Source organism: Pelobates fuscus, chromosome 2, assembly GCF_036172605.1.
Source record: "Pelobates fuscus isolate aPelFus1 chromosome 2, aPelFus1.pri, whole genome shotgun sequence".
Lineage (NCBI taxonomy): Eukaryota > Metazoa > Chordata > Amphibia > Anura > Pelobatidae > Pelobates > Pelobates fuscus.
In genome coordinates this window covers 88,084,922-88,101,055 of record NC_086318.1, presented here as the reverse complement: position 1 = coordinate 88,101,055, position 16,134 = coordinate 88,084,922, and the positions used below count along the sequence as shown (strand labels likewise).

General features: G+C 40.2%; 1 protein-coding gene across 2 annotated transcripts; it reads left to right on the top strand.

Annotated features, from left to right (window-relative positions):
* Nucleotides 1-3,581: 3,581 nt before the first annotated feature.
* On the top strand, nt 3,582-14,531 carry MOGAT1 (monoacylglycerol O-acyltransferase 1). Of its 2 annotated transcripts, XM_063442454.1 has the most exons (7): nt 3,582-3,694; nt 6,633-6,783; nt 7,668-7,846; nt 9,277-9,481; nt 10,952-11,126; nt 11,475-11,674; nt 12,642-14,531. In XM_063442454.1, the coding sequence occupies exons 2-7, from the start codon at nt 6,690-6,692 to the stop codon at nt 12,794-12,796; spliced, it is 1,008 nt and encodes a 335-aa protein (XP_063298524.1). In that variant the 5' UTR covers nt 3,582-3,694; nt 6,633-6,689; the 3' UTR covers nt 12,797-14,531. The 2 variants fall into 2 exon arrangements, with proteins under 2 accessions (XP_063298524.1, XP_063298525.1); XM_063442455.1 differs by lacking the exons at nt 3,582-3,694; nt 6,633-6,783 and adding an exon at nt 7,242-7,315.
* The last annotated feature ends 1,603 nt before the right edge of the window (nt 14,532-16,134 follow it).

Genomic DNA, 16,134 nt, shown 5'->3' with positions numbered 1-16,134 from the left:
ATGACGCATGTCATCTCCAACGAGTCATGGAGTGGACAAAAGAGAGTGTTCACAAGCGATGGAAGGAGGCGGAGGAGACGGACACGGGGACACCACTGTCCACGGTCCCGTGGACAGGGAGAGGGGGTTATGGAGGGCTGGGCACGCCATACACGACCGCAACACTGAGGGTGTGGGAGAGAGTAGCGAAGAGAAGTGGACTGGCCCCGTTCCCGTCTCCCCTGCTCCCACTCACACACAACAACAGCTTCCCCCCGGGGCTTGACCCCAACGTGTTCAGGGACCTACTCAGACATAAAATCCCAAGACTACACCACTTCCTGGCGGGGACGGAATGCAAGACACTCCCGACCTTACTGGAAGGGACCGCCCCCACCCTCTTACACCACCTTAAACACAGACAGCTTCGGAGTTTTGTGCACACCCTCCCTGAGGGCATGGCAAGGAAACGCGACCCCACCACATTTGAGAGGCTATGTATGGAGCCGGACCCGCAACCTCACGGGATCTCACACATATACGCCATGCTACAAAGGGAAACACCTGGGGAGACTCCTAAATTCATGGGGAAATGGGAACGAACATTAGGGAAGACTTTCACGGAGGAAGACTGGGAACAGATGTGCTACTTGACACACCACTGTTCAGTCTTCAGCAAAACCCAAGAGACAGCGTTTAAGCTGCTAACGAACTGGTACCATACCCCAATGGTACTGCATGCCATGGACCCTGAACATACAGACCTCTGTTGGAGGTGCAATAGGGAGACCGGCACTGCACTCCACCTCTGGTGGGATTGTGAACTGGTGCAGCCCTTCTGGCGGGGCATACACAACATCCTGAAAACCTTCACCGACACACCACCCCCCTTCCTTCCAGAACACATGCTCCTTCACCACACACAGACCCCAAGAACACGCTACAAACACTCACTGACCATCAGAATTCTAAATACTGCCAAGCAGGTAATACCCCAATTCTGGAAACGGCAAATGACACCTCCGCTAACATCCTGGTTCTCTCAAATGGAGGAGCTTAGGGCTATAGAGGAACCCATTATGACTACATCAAACACAACGACCAGGTATATGGAAATATGGACCCAATGGATACTGACCACCACAAGGGCGGACTTTGCGACCAGACTTCAACACGACCCATAATGACACACCGAGAAGACGAAAAGACCGGACACCCACAGGACAGACCCAGACAGAAGGGACTTGGACGCAGACGCACCCTTCCCCTACCCTCCCTGACAAGCCATCCCCGATTCCCCCCTACCCTCAGGCACACACACACTGATTATTAGCATGGCTCACAGCCGGAGCGCCAACAGAGCGGACATGAACAGCTCATACGACGATACTCACTTCCCTAAGGGGAGACCACAGTAACTGCACCTCCACAAACAGACCCTTGACAACGGGGGCTGGACGTCCTGCAGAGCCACACTGTGACCGATTGAACACTCTGCCACGACACCAGATCACCTCACAGGAGGGATACCTGACCGACACTCCGCAGCCATACGAACGGACACGGTACACGAGAACACAACCGGCGCATGGGGACGGGCGCAGCAGGGGAGGCCGGCATATATAGGATGCAATACAAACCTAGGGTGCCCTGATCAGAGCCGCCGCCGCTCGGGCTGCGCTCGTTCCCCTGGGCCGAGGCTGAACTGTGCAGGTGGAGAAATTATACGCATATTGTGCAGGGACCTATACACCTACCTCGTTTACATGTCCATAAAATGCTTCTAGAAATGCTAGGCTGTGACCTGCGAGTCACCATTACCTGATTGCTCATACATTTTTCCTATAAAGCCGTGACGTGACCTGCGTGTCACCTCTACCTACTTGCTCGAATATTGCTTACACAAGTGCCAGACGGCGACCTGCGTGTCACCACCAACGGCATGTCTATACAATACTATGTATACTGGTACAATTTGATATTGAAAATACTAAATAAAAACATATTTACAAAAAAAAATAAAAAAAAAAAATATTGCCGTAAGGACAAAATGGCCACTGGCAACAGTTTTCGAACAGGGACACAGTCGCAGAAATAAGCTGGGACTGATTCTGATTGGCTGATATTAGTGTTCCATAAAATCAGGTAGTTTTCATATATTTTAAACTCTGTCAAGTTTGGTTGATTTTAATGTTTGTGCTATTTGGAGTCATAAAGGAAGTAATATGAGTCTCCTGTCTGGAATAAAATTTAAAACTTCTTGGTCTCTCCACTATGCCGGTGACCTTCTCCTGTCTGCTGCTCGCACCCTTACTGCTAGGGATGTGAATGGGCAAAAATTTGGTTCGGTTCGGAAATTCGGGTAAGTAAAAAAATTTGTCTGCTTCTGCAATTCAGAACAATGGCATTCAGTTCAGTTCGGACTTCAGCAATTAGGAATTTCAGCAATTTGGACCCTAACCCCTAAACCTTACCCTAACCACTTGTTTTGCCCCTAACCCTAACCCCAACCTTAAACCCTAACCACTTGTTTTGCCACTTTTCAGAAATCTAAAGCACTTCGGAACTTCGGTAATTTGAACCCTAACCCCTAAACCTAACCTTAACCACTTTTTTTGCCCCTAACCTCAACCCTAAACCCTAACCCTAACCACTTGTTTTGCCACTTTTCAGAAATCTAAATCACTTTGGTACTTCCGTAATTCGAACCCTAACCCCTAAACCTAACCTTAAAGCACTTCGGAACTTCGGCAATTCGGTTCGGCACTTCGGAAATTCAGCAATTCGAACTCTGGACATTCGGAAGCAACCGAATGTCCGATTTGCCTGAAATTTTTCCGAATGTACTTTCGGAACGAAACTAATTGCACATGTATAATTACTGCTAACTTGCGCTTGCAGGACTTCTCACGGGCAGCTTCCTTCTTTTGGAACAGCCTGCCTACCCCATCAGACTCTCCCCTAGTCTTAAATTGTTTAAGAAGTCCCTCAAAGCACATCTGTTCAGAAATGCTTATGGACTCCCAGAGTGACTTATCTATACTTACCCAAGTCTGTCTCTTGCTCTCCTAAAGAGCCACACTCCACTCTCACCTCCAGCGCTGCTACTTTTCCACCTTGTTTGGTGGTGTATTTGTACCCCATCTCATCTAGACTGTAAGCTCGTTTGAGCAGGGCCCTCATCTACCTATTGTTCCTGTGTCCCTGTGTAATTGTCTCATGTATTGTAAATGTCTACCTTTCATAATATTGTAAAGCTATATAAATACCAATAATTATAATAATAATTCACTTAGACTTCTCTACAGCTTACTCTTTAATAAATAACCCCAACAGTAATTAAATTCTTCACTTTTGTACACAGAATTTGGCAAATAGAAATTGCACATGTAACTGGTTTTATAGGGGAAAGTTTAAGATGCCAATGTGCTGTAGACTCCTCTTCTAGGAAAGCTTTGTGAAATGACTGCTGTGTTGAAATGATCTGTGGTTTTTCCATCTGTGGGGCACGAGGGGTTAAAGCAAGGCTCAGTCAGCACTCAGTATTTAGTAATCAACAGCACCGCCCATGGTGTCTTGTGTCAGCTCTCAGGAAGGAGTAAAAAGTTTTAGCTCTAAGTTAAAGGGAAGGAAGAGGACCTTTCACTAAATCACAGAGGGGTGAGTCAGACAGACAGACTACAGACAGATCTGAGCAGGGAATGCTGCTAATGAGGTTAGTGTATGGGACTGCCCCAGTACAGGTGTGCCAACCAATTAAATGGTGAGTTAGAGAACTACTCTAAGAAGGTGTCTAATTCTGTCTGGCATGGTGTGCCTTCCTGTGCCAGGTCACACTTGCAGGGTTGTCCACTAAATGCTGAATTGTGGTAGTCTAAAAGGAAAAGTTCAGACTAAAATAGCCCAGCTGTAAATATAGCTGTTTTGGGATACAATGTCGCTTTATTAATATAATTTAGATATGATGTTGCATTAGTGGTTGGTTTGTGTAAGCATGTCTATTTCAAACAATATGTCTGCTGTCTATGTGCAAACTCTGAATTGTAATTTGTGAAGTTTAAAGCTAAAATCGTGAAAGGACCACTAAAATCACCCAGATTACTACATTTCAATAAAGTGGTCTGGGTGCAGTGGTCCAGGCCAACCCCCGGAGCGAATAGGGAGGGGGGGGCATGACTGCTGCCCTGAGGAGTTGGCATAGCAACCAAAAGGATACAGTTGGTTTTACAGTTGAAAGCATGGGATTCTAGGAAAAATTACCAGACTACTGGTGAACAATGCTGAGGGAGCTCACCAGCTTCTGGACCCAGCGCCTGCACCCGGGTCCTTCCCCCCCCCCCCCCATTTTTTGAGGGCCATTTACACAGCTCAAGGTCTGGGTCCCAGGGTCCACCTTGAACCTAGACCTCTTCAATGAGCTGAAGTGGTGTGGGTGCCTATAGTGTCCCTTTAGTAAAATAATAGGGGTCCAGGCACTTCTTGGTTCAAGACAGGCACTTTATTGAGAACCACCACAGCAATGTTTCAACCCCAAAAGACAAAGACCTTTTGGGGTCGAAACGTTGCTGTTGTGGTTCTTAATAAAGTGCCTGTCTTGAACCAAGGAGTGCCTGGACCCCTATTATTTTACTAATGTTTGGAAATCTGGTGTTTGATTCCGGCTTAGCAAGCACCCTGGCTCAGATTTGTGGGAGTGAGTGCAGTTCCACATATACTATTCTATAGTATACCTTTAAGCTGGTCTCATGAGTTTTTGGATGCTGTCTTCCCGTTGTCTGTGAAACCGTTTCAACATCATTTTTTTATTTTATTTTTTTTTTATTAATGAAACTACTAATGATCATGCATATCATTACTGCGCAAGCTGTCTAACTAACATCCCATTTAATAGAAGACTCTTGGGAATTGGTTAGAGGGCTATGCCGTACAAGACTGTGTATGGTATTTTTTAATACAGGCCTCACAACTGCCTGGAACACAGTGGGTTAGTACTGATTATAAGCTACTATTCCTCCATTCCACCATTGGAACGGTCCCTACAAAACAGAGTGAGCTACACTATGAGCAGTAGAACCATGTATAGACCGCTGTAACAGCTCTCTGTGGATGCTCAGCCTGTAATGTGTCCACCTGCAAGACTAGCAGTCTGCCAGCATACATTTATTTCGGGCTAGCATGTCTCTTTTTCAGGTGCAACCTTTTTGAGTGGCTCTGTCCCTTTTGGATGGTGCCAGAGATACAGATGGAGGCACAAGCCTTACTGCTTTATGACTGCCCATCCCTGTCCTGATTTACATTCCATGTCCCAAATCGGGCACTCTTACTCTTGCTAATCCATTAAAAACATTCTTCTTTATTGTTTAGATTTAAAAATATTCCATTCTTTTCAAAGAGTCTAAAGTAGACTCAATCAACGCATTTCACATAACCAAAGGAAGTACATTCATTTAAACGAAATGCGTTGGTTGCAATGTATGGAGTCCTTCATAATTCTGTGTCTAAGTGCCAATAAACGGTTTTGCAGCGAAAGAATGGAATATTTGTATATGAAAACAATTAAGAAATGTTTTTAATTGATTAACAATATGAGCATCTGATTTGGGACATTGTGTCTATACTCTTACATATCTGTAAACACAGGTGTGGACCAGCCCTGGTTAAGTCCTGATAAATATTTGTTATATATTGTCTGGCAGTGGGTGTGAATTTTTTTGGAAATACACTTCCCTTCAAATAAAGCACATATGATTTTTCTTTCACATTAGTATTTTTGTTTTTATGTTGGAAAGTGGTTTATAGACCGTCAAGATGGGCATTTATTCTGCTCCTCACACCTTGACCTATGTATGAAGCACAGATAACTATGTTGCTTAAAGTGTCTTTTTTTAACAGAACACTTCTACGTTAGAAATAAATACTTTATTTTTTTTTCTTGCATTGGAGGTTGGCTAAGTCCCTAAATCCCATGTCAAGACAGTCTTTGCGCTGCAGATATGCTCTGCATCTAGGAGATCATCAAACAGTGATAATCATCCAGCCAACCCTCATTATCAATTCTCATTACAAACGGAAAGCACTGGGAGGCACAGCACATGTGCAGCAATTGTAGCAACACACCAGCAATTCTTATTGAGAAGCATTGAATCCAGTCCTTATGTGTTAAAAAAAATAAAATTCTGTCAACCAGACCGAACCACCACTTATCTCCTTATTGCAAAATGGAACCCATAAAATGACTTGAAGTGTTTTAAACTATTAATTAGAAGCAGCTTATTAAACCTGTTTGCACATTGAGACCCCTCCTCAGAGAATACGCTTTGGAGATAAAAAAAAAAAAGGTTGCTTACATTTATAACAAGTGTTGTTTTCGTGCAAGGCCTTTTGTACCACTGAAGTGTTAACTGTACTGTTTGTTGAAGCAATGACTCTTGCAATGAATGGCCATTTTATCATAAAATCTTAGAGCTGCCAACAAATCTAGTTTCCAGGTTTTATTTAGAACTTTATGAAAGTTCCTTTCTTCTCTAGTCCGGAGTCTGACTGAATCTTATATGTGACCATTTAATAATATTTACTCCCCTTGTAGGAACAGTTTTGAAAAATCTGCACTTCCCGGACAGACTTTGTAATGAAGTAATTTTCTGTTTTGGCAGGCGGCTGTAGACTTGGCAATTGTAGGGCATTCCTATGAAGGAGGTAGAAGAAACAGTATGAAGGTTGAATTTGCTCCTCTTAATATCCCATTTGCTCGGAGGCTGCAGACTGCGGCCGTTTTACAATGGGTGTTCAGCTTTTTGCTTCTAGGTAAGATGTTTTCATTTATTAAACTGCTTTTCTGAAACTTAAGTTATTAGGGAAATATTTGAAGAGAGGATTTTGCAATTTTCTATTAACACTATAGAAAGAGAATGGCACCGCATTTTCACCCAACACTTGTTGGCAACAATGTTTGTACTTGCACAAGTTGACATTAATTTTACTCCTCAACCTACAATCTCAAATACACTAAACAAAGTTATAAATAGACGGAACACTTTGTCCATGAATTATTTGTTGACACCAGCCTCAGATCATTTTAACACTTCCAAGCAATGCTTTGCAGGCACAATGGAGGTGACCTTGATCCATACTTCACTTTCAAGTAGTGCGAAGCATTAAAACTAATAAAAACCCATCTTAGTACTTTTTATCATTATGTTATGACTTATGAACCACCCACAAAGCGGGTGATTTTCCATGTGAATTCTACTCTAGAGTGAAGACCAATTAGAACTTCAGGAATGTTACTCGGGTCTGTGACAGAGCTCACCTGTGCCCTGCATAAACAGCACTTGAGGTGAAAAGTGTTTTTAAAACCATTTTTAAATCTATACTTTTATTGAATAATATAATGTATTGGCTAAAGCTATTCTTTATAAACCACTTCAGATCCTCCACCAGCTGCAAAACATCTGTATTAAGTATGTTTCCCAGTGTCAGCAGATGTCTATCACAGGACACCAGGCCCGTTAGTTACATTTTTAATTGGCACTTTCATCCTGTGTTTTGGTGTGGTTTTATTTATTTTTTATCTGTAAATAGCTTTATTGTTTTAGACCACTGGTCTAATTAAAGCTGCTGTCCACATGGAAGTCAATGATATTTTATCCTTTTTCAGTTCTAATTGTCCTCCTGCTCTTTTTCCGTAGCACAATGCTGTGTGGGGATCTTCATCATGCTGGTCCTAACAAGATTTTGGCTGTTTGTTTCTCTGTATGTTCTTTGGCTCTACCTCGACTGGGAGACTCCCCAGGCTGGGGGCCGCAGAGTCCAATGGGTTCGCAACTGGAGTGTATGGAGGTTCTTTAAAGATTATTTCCCAATTAAGGTAAGTGTTGCAATTTATAGTAATGGATTTACTGCATTTTATGATTACTTAATGTTACAGCCTTTTTGGATTTAGCTATTACTTGCACAATAAATTGTTATTGCCATGATAAATGTGTTATGGGACTCTGAAAAAAGAAAATGTAAAAATGAAAACACTCATGGCAACCCTGGAGTTAGGAGCTTGGCTCAGAGCTTACACTATATAATTTTATGTACTTGAACAGTACAGTTACGACAGTTATTGTGGCACAATGTGCTTAAAAATAAAAATGTTTTCCAAATTCCATTGTGTTCTTCTCTCTATTTAGATTCAGGTTCCCTTAAATTAATTTTTTTTCTTTTTAAATAAGTGGGTAAAAGGATAGTACTCGTGTTTTTTTTCCTAGCACCGACACTCGGTCTGTGCAGCCACCTGCTCTGCCTCTGGTGACTTCATACCACACACAGTCTCCTCGTTGTCTTCTCATCCAACCCAATGCTTCTTATAGAGGAACCTCGAGGATAAGAGGCACAACCACGGCAAGCACTGCACTCATAGAGTCAAATGCTTCTCATAGAGAAACATTGAAGCTGAATTTCATGAGGATGTTGAATGTTATGTAACAGGCCCTCTAAGTGATCATTCAGATGAAGTAGTCTAGATACCTATAAGCGGCCATTTAATAGAAAGTTAAAGTCTTTTTTTGAAAGGCCTATCAAGCACATATAGATTTGACATCATTAGATTAAAACAATAACACTTCGAGTCAATGCCACTTGCTTTTTTACTGTCTCTTTGGACTGGTAAGTAAAAATAGAATATCCGCACATTCTGTGCAGGGAAGTTATTTACCCACACTGGATTACATATTATTATCCGTCCTGTTATAGCTTCAAAAAAATGGAATCAACTCTGTCACCACCGTGTCACTATGTATTTAAAAAATAAATAATATTTATAAAATACTCCTGCTGACTGCCTTCTTGAATGCAGTGAAATATGTAAGACAAATTAGTGACTACTTTGTCTTATGGCCAAAGTTTAAGATAATAAAAGACAGAGCTTCCGTCATCAGATTTTGTCAATCTCCAGCTGAGCGGAGAGTGCGAGCAGGGTAGTCTCTGGACCATAGTCTAAGACAAGGGTAGGCAACCTTCGGTACTCTAGATGTTTTGGACTACATCGCCCATAAAGCTCTTGCAATCATATTGCTGGCAAAGCATCAAGGGAGAGGTAGTCCACAACATCTGGGGTGCCAAAGGTTGTTTATCCCTGGTCTAAGATATATTTGACTGGTCCAAAACTCACTTGCTTATTCCTTTTGAGAAACCAGTTTGTAGCATATTTTTTTTTTTAAGTTGTCTTATTTCATACTTTTTATCAGGTCTGTGCAATAAAGGCTGTTTTTATATAGTTAAATATAATTATTTGTTCCGTTCTGTTGCCAGCTTGTGAAGACTGCTGATTTGGATCCACAGTACAACTACCTCTTGGGATTCCATCCTCACGGGGTCTTGGTTGCTGGTGCCTTTTCAAACTTCTGTACTAATTACACCGGCTTTTCAGAGTTGTTCCCTGGCCTGACCCCTTACTTGCATATCCTTCCTTTCTGGTTCCGTTGTCCTTTCTTTCGGGAGTACGCCATGAGTGTTGGTAAGAGACAGGAATTGTAACCTTGTGATTGCTGACATCACTGGCAAAAAAAATATTTAACACAACCTTGTACTGTAGAGGTCAGATTGTATCAGACACACTAGTAATCACATTTACAATTATTGTTTATTATTGGAGGTAGAATGTTTACTGTAAAAATCGTTGTGTAGTTGGTCCAGTCAACAACAGAAGCCTTATGCTAAATACAGAACGTCAGAACCCCAACCTACTAAATTAATCTTTTGTGAATTGAGCGAAGACTTCATTTCAAACAAGCAACTGAGGAAAAACCAGTAGACATCATTGAAATTAACAGAGTTGCGATATGGAAACACACTGCTTGAAATTAGAACTTTTAAATCCAAATCTAATAAAGTGGTCCAAAGAACCCTGAAATTGCTTTATTTCCCCCACTAAAACACAGTCTAACTTTCTATTATTTATTTAAAAAAACAACAACATATTATATATATATATATATATATATATATATATATATATATATAATGTGTATGGTTTTAGTGCCGCTTTAATATTCAGTTTTAACTGAATGTAGAGTGACTGTGAGTGGAAAGAGTGTCCCACTTCCTTGTCCTGCTATCAGTCTTGCAGCAAGTTCCTGTACGGCACTCAATAAGGAAATCCTAAATCCTGTAATTCACAGAATCACTGGGAATTGCAGCCAATAATGGCTATGAAAATAGTCTTTAAAATGTTTGTAAAATGAGTGTGGTGGTATGCAGTGCTTTGCTTGCACTATATTTGTTACATGGCTAAGAAATGCAGTGAAATTTAACGACGGACTGCATAACCTCCATATACATGCAATCTACATCAGTATGTCCCTTTTTGTATGATAAATGCCACTACAAACTGTGATATGATACTGTGCTCTCATGGCTGTTCTGTTATGACTATAATAGAATCGCTACGACGTTATGGGGACGATGTATCAGCACAAACAGGTACTACTCTGTGCAAAATGTAGAGAAACATTCTACAGATATTCATGTGGATTGTTCCTTATTCAGCTCATGGCCTTGATAAAATTGTCCCTTTTGTGGCTTTTTTTTTATTATTTTTATTTTTTTTAACAGTGACAGTTTTGCAAGTGAATATTTTAGTAATGGAGGTGTGGAAAATAAATTTCAATGCTTTCCTTGACAAAGACAGTATATATAAGTTAACCTGGAACTGGGTTGTTTGTTGTGTTTGTGTTTTTTTTTTTTACCTGTATTTTTGACAGGCAGTTTACACCCTGGTTTCTATCAATAGTTGGCTGGAAAGAACCTTACCTCCCAATGAGCTCAATGAGCTGGTTTTGTACATTGTTGTTCTTTGCCTCCAATTCCAAACAATATACTTTCTGGTAGGATTTCCTAGAATGTCCCCTATTTCCTGGAATGCACCATACAGTTAATATAATCATGATGGCTCTTGACTAATATGCTTTTCCTATGTTGATACAAGGTTTGGTTTCTGCCTCTAAGAAGAGCGTCAATTATGTGCTTAGCAAAGAGAATGGCGGCAGTGCTGCGGTTATAGTGATTGGGGGAGCAGAAGAGTCCTTGGACGCACATCCTGGAAATCTCACTCTCCACATTCTGAAGCGGAAAGGATTCATTAAAATCGCAATGAAACGGGGGTGCGTTCCCATTATATTGATAGCAATCAGGCAGTGTCTGTTTCCTAGGTGATGGGCTTAGTATTTAATCTTGCTAGCGGCAACTGTTCAGATACTAGTATTGGGTTTATGTAATGTAGCACTTTTTAATAAGTAGGTATTGGTTCAGCCCACATAGTCATTAATATCATAAGTTCCTAGCTCTATAGTGACCATTTATCTGCATGTTTTAGGCTACAAAATGATGGCTACAAATTAGATCCCCTGAAATCCAAATCCTTCCAATGTTTAGGGGTAGCATTCAAAGACTGACATAAAAAGATGTTTTTTTTTGTTTTTTTTTTTGATCACCTCTATATGCTTTTTCAGTGCCCACCTTGTCCCAATCTTTTCATTTGGGGAGAATGAGCTGTATCACCAGGTATCTAATCCCAAAGGTTCATGGCTTCGGGAAATTCAAGAAAGAATGCAAAAAATCATGGGTTTTGCTATGCCACTTTTTCATGCCCGGGGGGTATTCCAGTACAATTTTGGTGTAGTGCCATACAGGATGCCAATTCATACTGTGGGTAAGTGCAGAAAGCAACAATGTTACTAAAATGGTTATATAATATGTACTCTTTTTTTTTTTTTTTTGTATATGTATTTACACAGATGCAGCCAGGCAATTATTCTTCACCTAAAATTAATTTGAATGCAGGGTCTATTTTGTGTGTGTATAAATTGTAAAACACACTTTTTAAGACTGGACAGTAGATGGAGCTCTTACAGGTGTATATGATTATAGAATGGCGTACAATTTTGTCCAGCTCTCTGTATGTATTTTGATCTTTTCTTACAGTAATCTGCCGAACAAAACCTTTTTATTTCTCATTATCTGTAAAGCTCAATATCCAGCATTACTATTAATATTCAAGTTCTTTGAGCAAGCATAACTACGGTAACTTGTTTCATGAGATCCTGGTTATTTTAAATTAGAAATATGTATTTTGTACAGTGTCTCATGATTTAGCTTCTTTTGTCCTCAAAATAATCGCAATGTGCTTCCCTGATTATGAGCTCTAATTTAAAATACAATAATGCATATATTGATTTGTTTGGGGAGAGTGCCAGATTTTGGATATATGTGTATATAATATTTTACCAGAAAGGATACCTTGAGATTTCTCTCGTTTTCAAGTATGAAAACATGACATGAAGTTGTGTCCCATAAAACACCAAAATGATAAAATCCCTTTGGCTGCATTTGACCCTTCATTCTTCAGTCATTGGTAGGTAGATATTAATTTTCTGGAGTACCTTCTAATTTAATTTATGTTTATCCACCTTGGAATAAGGACAGGGAGACATTTTAGTTGGGTTTGTTTTTACAGAATATAATGTTTACAAACTGGATTCTTTTTTTTACTAATACAATTACAAAAACCCAAAATGTACTTTAGGCAATAGTAATACATATATTTAAGGTAGGTAAAATGTTCTTATGACGCAGTCTACTGATCTAACATGTTGGTATTTTGTATGTGTGTTGTTCAGTTGGCAGGCCCATTCCAGTGACTCAGGTGTCAAACCCAACAGAGGAGGACATTGAAGCTCTTCATAAGCGGTACCTCAGTGCCCTGCAAGAGCTGTTTGAAGAGAATAAGGAAAAATATGGAATCCCTGAACACAAGTCTCTCATCTTTACATGATTCAATTGAAAGGTTTACTACTGCCATAGGTGCAGTAACCAGAGTTTATAGAATTGACTTTCTACTTTTCAAATACATGGTGTGGCGAATCGGCACAAAATGTAGGCCTAAAGAGAGTAACATGTTGTCTAACTTAGACTGGCTTGAATTGTTTTTCCGTCTCTAAAAGTCTACCATAAATTATTATACGTAGGTGCTTCTGAATGATCCAAGTTTTGTTTCCTGATCAATAAAGTCATTACAGCACTATGGTTAATATTGGAGACTTCAAAATGATGGTTTGATATAAAATAACTCTTGCTAAGTATATATTTAGATGGGCTTTTATTATGATACAAAGCGCATGAGTGAGCTAATACTGATTATACCACTGAGCAAATTGTCAGTAGTGTGCTTCTGAAGTGGACAATTACAGAATGAAAGTATTTTTGTCACTCCGATATTTTTTTGAATGTAAGGATATTTTGCCATCCTACAGCAAACTGGATAGACGTTAAAGTGTTAACTGTTGCCAAGTCTCTGCTGCTCCGTTCGTGATTAGAAATATATCACAGTAAGATGTTTTTTCTGTTTGGCTACGTTCACCTAAAATTTGAAATTCACTTTGCTATCTTGCGTTAGTGAGTAACACTGTTAGTTCATTGTAAACAGTCGGAACACAAGAGTGAAAACTTACGTTCTCACTGTTTTAGCATCATGGATATCAGACCAATTTGTGTTGTCATGGCATGAAGTAACCACATAAACCAAAACTGTTTTATACATCTTACATGACCAATAAACCTCTAATTGCTGGTGCAAGGTCTTCTTCTGAGTTCCATTGTCCTTGGTACTTAGAACAAAGTTAGATGAAACCCCAACTCACACTAGGCCTTCTAAATGCCAGACATAGCACACACATTGTCTTGTAAAGTGCAGGTCCAAACTCCGTCTCAGAGAAAAAAAATCTGCCAATATATAAAATGGACTTGCCAATACCAATACTTCAACAAGCACCAATACAGTGTGGGTTAAAATGCTGCCAAATCCACATTGTTTAATAGTCAAAGTGTTCCTTTGGGACTTGATATTCTATAAAAAAAAAAATCATAATTTTCATCAAGGTTTATATAAATAAAATCACAAAGAACAGAATTCTTCAGAGGGCGGTATTAGGCATAAAAGGAATATTAGTGTACGTTTTTCATCATTATTAAATTACTCCCCACTTCTTGGTGACCTGTATACTGCATGCTAGAGAAGAGCTATATTTTTTTTTTCCCTGCATCATATGTATGTATGTTTGAATATATGTATATCTGTGCAATTATGGAGTATATCTAAAAGAATACACTTTTTTTTTTTTTTCCTCTGAAAATGATCGTCCTGCGGATGGTAATATTTGAATTGAAGATATTTGTGAAATACGTTTCCTACGAGGCTGCGAAACACGGTGGCATATAGGGCACATCATGTTGGGGCTTATCACTATTGGTATATGGTATGAAATGACTCCAAATCAAATGGCATGGGCACACCTTATTATGTAAAGCTCTTGAAAACTGCAAAAGAAATCAAACTATTTATATGGATTATTTATATAATATATTATCGAAAACATATCTATACAGTATTTTCATTAGAATTTAAATACGTTATAATGGATAAAATCTGCCCATGCACATCTGTTCTCTCCAGGGCGTGTAATTTGAGCTCAGAATGAGTTATGGAAACATTGTTTTGAGATTTCGTAATAAAAAAAAACTGTTGAATAATCTTCTTTTTGAATATTGTATTTTTTTGTGTGCAATATATAATATTATTTTTTTTCCTCTATTACGGAAATAATAAAAAGTACATTAGGTGTTAAACAATAGTACATCTCATTAATACCTTAATTGAATAGTTTGCTCAACAGGATGAGAGGAATTTTGGACATCTTTCTACCGGTCCAACTCCTGTTTTACTCTGTGTATCATAATCCGGGGTGAATAAAACACAAAGGCAGAAAATTCTTTTTTTTTTCCTAATATTTAATTTTTTTTAAATTCTTTTTTTTTACTGATAATTTGTATACAGCAGTGCTATCTAAAAAAAAAAAATAAAAAAAAAATATCCCCAACCTGAACCAAATATTATCCCTTTTATGGAGTCTATCTAAAATAATGTTACATTTATTGTGCAATTTAATTTTAAATAAAAACCTACAAATCCTCAGCCAAATCCTCACTTAGTGGACCTGCCTACAAATGCAGAAAAACTCTCTCATGCCAGGATGAAATGCTCCAATCAGGAATGTCACATCTTATCCCATGATTCCCTATTCAGCAGGAGATTATGGGATATGTAGTTTATCCCCAAAGTGCAGAGACATTCATCACATAGCATATTTAAACTGATACAAGCCTTATTGTATTGGCTAATATGAATTGTATACAGCGTTGAATTGTATACAAACCGCCGGGTTGGCCCATGCTGTTAGGTCCACCCTATGGATTTTCAGGGCGCCCTGTCAGCACTGGGAGCTTTAACAGCGCGACCGGGCCCCCTGTGATGACATCAGATAGCTGGGAAGAAGTGACTGCCCCGGTCACTCCTCCCAGCTATCAGAGAGGTGCACAGGAGGAAGGAGGAGGGAGTCAGAGTGGGAACTCTGACTGCATCAGTCTGAGCCCCCACTGGACCCCAAGGAGAGTCACCCTCCTGCAAAAGGTAGGAAACCGGAGGGTGCATTAAACATTTTATGTATGTGTGTGTCTGTATGTATGTATGTCAGTGGCGGATCCAGGGGGGGGGCAACTGCCCACCCCCCTCGAGAAAATAGTGAGGCTGAGGGTCTCCCCTGCTGGCCCATGCAGGGCTGGTGCTATCCAAGTGCCTACACTGCTGTTTGCCTTCACGGACCTGAGGGGAGATCAGTAATCTCCCTTCCCGGCCCACAGGCACATTGCATGGACGGCTGGCAGGGGATAGAGAGAGAACCCGGGGGAGCTCTTACCTGCAGCTCCGCCGGGTTCTCTTCTCGCATGTATGGAGCGTTGCCGCGGTTACCATGGCAACGCTCCGTTCCCGCGAGAGTGAACTCTACCCTGAGCTTCAGGTTAAAGTTTACTCCCCCACTAGAACTGCCAGGGATGGAAAGAAAGCAATGTATCCCCCTCCCTCAGCACAGGTAACAAGGGAGGGGGGATATTAACTATATTTTTAGTAATTATTTAATAACAAAAAAATAAATCTTTTAATCTGCCTCGCTTTCACCTCACAAAAACTATAGTTCCCTACACACTGCACCACACACAAATACACAGTCTCCCCTTACACACACAGCCCCCCCCTTACACACACTGCCTGTTTCAGGA

Excerpts from the sequence above, each read along its gene's own strand:
- MOGAT1 (XM_063442454.1), top strand. The coding sequence starts at position 6,690 with ATGAAGGTTGAATTTGCTCCTCTTAATATCCCATTTGCTCGGAGGCTG. Across the intron at positions 6,784-7,667 it reads GTTCAGCTTTTTGCTTCTAG|CACAATGCTGTGTGGGGATC; the intron begins GTAAGATGTTTT and ends CTTTTTCCGTAG. Across the intron at positions 7,847-9,276 it reads AAGATTATTTCCCAATTAAG|CTTGTGAAGACTGCTGATTT; the intron begins GTAAGTGTTGCA and ends TTCTGTTGCCAG.